The sequence below is a fragment of the Trichechus manatus genome, unplaced genomic scaffold (genome assembly GCF_000243295.1).
Source record: "Trichechus manatus latirostris isolate Lorelei unplaced genomic scaffold, TriManLat1.0 scaffold00002, whole genome shotgun sequence".
In the NCBI taxonomy this organism is placed as follows: Eukaryota; Metazoa; Chordata; class Mammalia; order Sirenia; family Trichechidae; genus Trichechus; species Trichechus manatus.
Window position 1 is genome coordinate 12,052,081 of NW_004443938.1, and position 4,999 is coordinate 12,057,079.

General features: G+C 54.7%; 1 protein-coding gene across 1 annotated transcript in view; it reads right to left on the bottom strand.

Moving 5' to 3' along the window:
* Positions 1-4,999, bottom strand: part of SYTL3 (synaptotagmin like 3) — a 101,913-nt gene that overhangs the window by 4,948 nt on the left and 91,966 nt on the right. The window contains exons 12-13 of the mRNA XM_023728290.1: positions 2,732-2,952; positions 2,042-2,049 (exon numbers count right to left, since the gene is read on the bottom strand). Of these exons, the coding sequence (XP_023584058.1) occupies positions 2,042-2,049; positions 2,732-2,952 (229 nt within the window). The remainder of the gene's footprint in view (positions 1-2,041; positions 2,050-2,731; positions 2,953-4,999) is intronic.

The window sequence follows — 4,999 nt, forward strand, 5'->3', positions numbered from 1 at the left end:
GTGCCCACCAGAGGAGGGGACGCACCAGAGGAAGGGGACCCACCAGAGGAGGGGGGCCCACCAGAGGAAGAGGCCCACCAGAGGAAGGCAGCCCACCAGAGAAAGGGGCCACCAGAGGAAGGGGCCTCGGAGCAAAGGGCCTCCCAGGGCACTGGCACATCCCCACAGGGTCATCCTAAGAAACCCTGGACACAACCTGGATTTGAAAAAAGTAACTAAAATCAATGGCCCCATCCCTTCCACCTAGGCCAGTGAAGATGGAGTTCCTCTTCTGTGCCAGGGACACCCCGGCCTGGAGAACCACAAACTGCCCAGAGCCACGAGTTCACCCCCATCGGTGGTCGTCTGACCTTCTCCCTGTGCCCCCGCCCCCACCTCCCTGCCTACAGAGACAGCTTCTCTGATCATCAGCGATTTTGCCAGAAGCGAGTGAAGGAAAGGCTCAGCGAAGGGAAGACCCTGAAATCGAATCCACCTTCCACCCAGTGGAGGTGGGTGGGGAGAGGGCAGGGAGGGCTTAGATTCCTTCCTGTGAGACAGCGAGTCCACCCCCAGCAAGAAGCAGCCCACAGGTGACAGCAAGGGCTCGCTCTGGGACTATGCAGTGGGTGGCAGCTCCCCACCCCAACCTGGGCTGCACTTCCACTCCATCCAGTTCCGGGGCAGGAGCAGTAAGGAGGGCTGCTGGCACGGAAGAAGCTGGCCCTTGGGTGCCAACTGCAATAAGACACCTCCACCCTCGGCTCCAGGCTAGGGGCTCATGACCATCAGCTGGAATCGGGAGACACCCTTTGACTTGGTGCTGTCTCTCCTTGTCTGCTCAGCAGAGGAGTCTCAGTTCCACAAACGTTTGTGGCCGCCCATTCTGCACCTGGCTTTGTGCCAAGTGCTGGAGAGAGAGGTGACTCCATTCCAGTCCCTCAACTACAGCCTACAGTGGAGCCCGTGTAAGTGGAGGGATCCAACTTCTGATGAGGGTGGGCCCAGGCAGGGAGTCAGGAAGGGCATCCTGGAGGAGGTGCTCATCTGAGAGAGAGACAGGGCAAACGGGGCAGCAGAGAAGCCAGAGAGCCTGGGGCGTCCTGAGAAGCAGCAGTTCCTTCAGCGTGACCCCAGCACGGGGGCGGCGGTGGCGCGCCAGGCCTGGGAGGAAACCTGGGAAGGCAGGCCTGGTGCAACTGCTTTCCCTCCTCGGGGGAGAGGGGCGAGTGGGTGTAAAGGAATGAGAAGGGCAGCTCAATGGACAGGGCTTTTCTTTTCCCTTTAAATCAGCTTTCTTGATGCCTGTGAAGGAGGTCAAGTCCAGCATGTCCATCCAGCAGGACACCGAGTAGCAGCAGTGTCCCCCCTTCCCCACCCCTGGAGCTTAGCAGGGAGAAGACAAGCAGGACCCCCAGAGCCCTGGACCCTGGGGGAGAGACCATTTCGGGTAGGGAAAATCAGGAGGGCTTTGTGGAGGAGATAGGATTACAGGAAGTCTTGTAGGAAGACCCCGGGGTACAAAGAGAGCATTCCTAGTGGAGGGCAGAGCATGGACCAAGGCTCCCAGCAGGGCGCACTGGGGGGATGCCCTGGCGGCACGGAGTGGCAAGGTGAGTGGGCACAGGGCCAGTGGGGGCTCTGGGCCGATGCCTTGGGCTTTCCCCTCGAGTGGCTGGAAGCACGTGGTCTCTGAGCAGATGTACCACAACTCGGCTTCAAGAAGCAAGGGGACACCCGTGACATTTGAGTGGGCCTGCTGTGAGCGCTTTGCTGTCCTTGCACAGAGCTGGCGGGAGCCACGCTTACTCCCCTCACTGTCTCACTTGCAGTAGCCCCCATCCTGGATCTGGGTACAACCGTTTGCAAGAGGAGCTCCTGCGGAATGCGAACCCCACCTCCCTGCGTCTCCTCTTACCTGCAGGGCCTGTGCACGCAGGTTCAGATCACACCCACTGGCCCCTCTCCCCGGCCTGGCTCACCTGCCCTGCCCAGTTGGTCTGCTGTCCCACGCTGCTGCAAAGTCAGACAAACCTGGGGCCGGGTGCTGCTGACTACTCACCATTATTACTGGAGGGGGAGGGGGCTGGGGTCAAGAGTTCAGAAACAATGACACATTATAACCTGGGCAGGTGGGTGACTGTGGCATGGTCCCACAGGGGACAGCATGATGGGGCCACAGTCGGGGGCCTTTGTGCCTGAAGAGCCCGGTAAAGAAGGCCGAGCCCGCCCCTACACCTCCACCAGATACCAACACAAGGGAGTGCCCACAGGAGGCCTGCCAGGACCAGGCTGATGTCCAGTGTTAGTGCTGTACAAGAGCGGGGCTATCGTGGGCGTGAACAAACCTGAGAAGGTTAAAAAAAAAATCTCAGCCTAACCCCACCCAAAGGAACCTTGGTGGCGCAACCATGAGGCACTGGGCTGCTAACTGAAAGGTCAGCGGTTCAAACTCACCAGCTGCTTCTCGGGGGGGGAAAAGACCTGACTTTCTGCTCCTGTAAACACTACAGCCTGCTAAACCTATGGGGCAGTTCTACTCTGTCACACGGCATCGCTATGAGTTAGAATCTACTTGACGGCACAAGGACAACTCCATCCAGGAAAAACCCTGCATGGAGCCATTTCTCGCCTACAAGGTTTGTATTTCGAAGTCGCAGCTGGCAGGCCCAAGCGCGGTGCATCTGAGGTCTCCACCTCCCAGCTGGCTTTGCCTTCGGGGATCCCCCTTGAAAAGCGAGTTCAGTTCTGCGGCTGGGGGTGGGGTTCCCTTAAAATGGGCAGTCCCAAGCCAGGCCTTACCTTGGGCCGGAGCGGGTACCAATGGAAGGCCTGTGTTGCACTGTCTCCAAAGTCCCACGTGGCCAAAGGAATGAGCACTTCTCCCAGAAACACCCGCCGAGTGAGCACACCCAGATGCCACACAGACACCTGCAGCCGCCTTGCTGCCAGCTGGGCAGGGTCCACCTGGTACTGTGGGGACCAGAGCAGAAGAGTCGTCAGAAGGGCCTACACTCTGGGACTTCCACGGCCTCCCCTGCAGGCCAAGGGTCCCAGGGCAGCCAGGGGCCATGCTGTGAGAGGCCACAGGGCTCCCTCTTGAGCACTGAGTCCCCCAGCCCCAAGGTGCCCTATGCTCTGCCTAAGAGCAGGCTGAGCTGCCCCTGGCGCCTGCCAAGCTGGCCCACAGTCTCATCTCTCTCATTCCCAAGAAAGAGGCAATGAGATGCCCAACCTCAGCCACGTCCATGGAAATCAAGCCAAGACCCAGCCCAGCACAGTATCTAAACTTGTGTCTGGCCTACCCTATAGCCAGCCAGCTTGCAAAGCATGAGCTGTCGCTCCGTATGCTTGCCCTAGAAGGACAATGTGTGGTCGACCCCACCAGCAGTGTGAGCATGTCAGGCTGCACTGGCACCCAGATTTTACACATTACTGGGAGCCCACACCCACTCCAGCCACCCCATCGGAGGGGAGCCCCTCCCACAGGGAGCTTGGAGGTCAAGGCGCCTGTGTCCTGAGGGTCATACTGCCCTTCTACAGGTGTGGGGCAGCTGAGCTGGGCTTCCCAAGAGCTTGATTAAGTCTACTTTATTGAACCAGACCTATCTTCCATCACCTTGTTAGATCCACAGGCCATCCCCTGAAATCCTGGGATGGCTCTAATCCTACTGGCTAAGGCATGTGATGAACACTGGAGAGCAGGGATCAGGTAACAATAAAGTTAACAAGATCTGGGGTCTCGCTTCAGACCTGCACTGCAGAGATCTTCAAATTGGGGTACAAGCCCCCCTAGAGCACAAAAATGCTCTCCAAGAGGTGTTCTGCTCAGAAAACTTCAAGGGATCAGTTTCTAGATCCTCAACCTTCATATGCACCTTCGTCGAGGCTGGCTGAGGATAGTTCTCACAGCCCTCATCCACTCTGAGGCTTACTGTGGGGCCTATTCCAGGTTTACAAGCCTCCTAGGTACCCAACAAAGGGTGATTAGAAACACTGGTTTCTGAGAGACTTTTAATGATTGACCAGTGTGAATGATGGTTAATTTTACATGTCAACTTGGCTAGGCTATGGTTCCCAGTGGTTTTGCCAAACACTAGTCTAGTTGCTGTTGCATAATATAATCTAATACAATGTAATGTAATCACTTTCCATAATATAATCTAATGCAATGTAATGCAATCATCTGTAATGTAATTATCTTCCATGTAATCAATCAATCAGTTGACAAGGGAGTTCTTTAGGGTGTGGTGTGCCTTCAGACTGTAAACAGATATTTTGGCAGAGCTCTCTCCCCACTCTCTCTCAACTCTGCACTCTTCCAGTTTCCTGACCTGCAGATATTGGGACTCAAGCCCGTAGAAGTCTAGTCTGCTGCCTGACCTATGAATTTTGGACTTGCCAACCTCCACAATCCATGAGCCAGCAGGAGTCTCCAGCTTGTCACCTGACCTACAGATTTGGACTTGCCAACGCCCACAATTGTGTGAGCCAATCCCTTGAAGTAAATCTCTCTCTCCCTCATATATATATGCATAGTCCCTGACTTACGACATAGTCCAGTTAAGATGAACCGCACTTAACAACTGTCTGTTCTGTGTCATTGGTAATATGTACTACATACAATGCTGCAGCGTGTAATTTGCTGATGTTTATATGTGATGTTTCCAACCCCCAAAGACAAATAAAGATCAGATTTATAAAGGTACTGATAATAAAAGGCAACAACAATGAAAACTAAAAAAAAAAGAGGTATTTGACTTACGTCAGAACTGAAACGGAACCTCGTCGTAAGTTGGGGACTACCTATACATATGTAATATATATAATTGGTTCTCTTTCTCTAGAGAATCCTGACTAAGACAGCCGGCTTCCCTATCTTTCCCGTCGTACACACATTTCTGTTAAAGAGAAGGCTTGGCTGGTGTGAGGATGTTCTGAATTTAGAACAGCCACAGCAGTAAATCAGGCACTTTCATCTCGATGCTTTTCCAGGACTACCCAAATACTTGCAATAGCC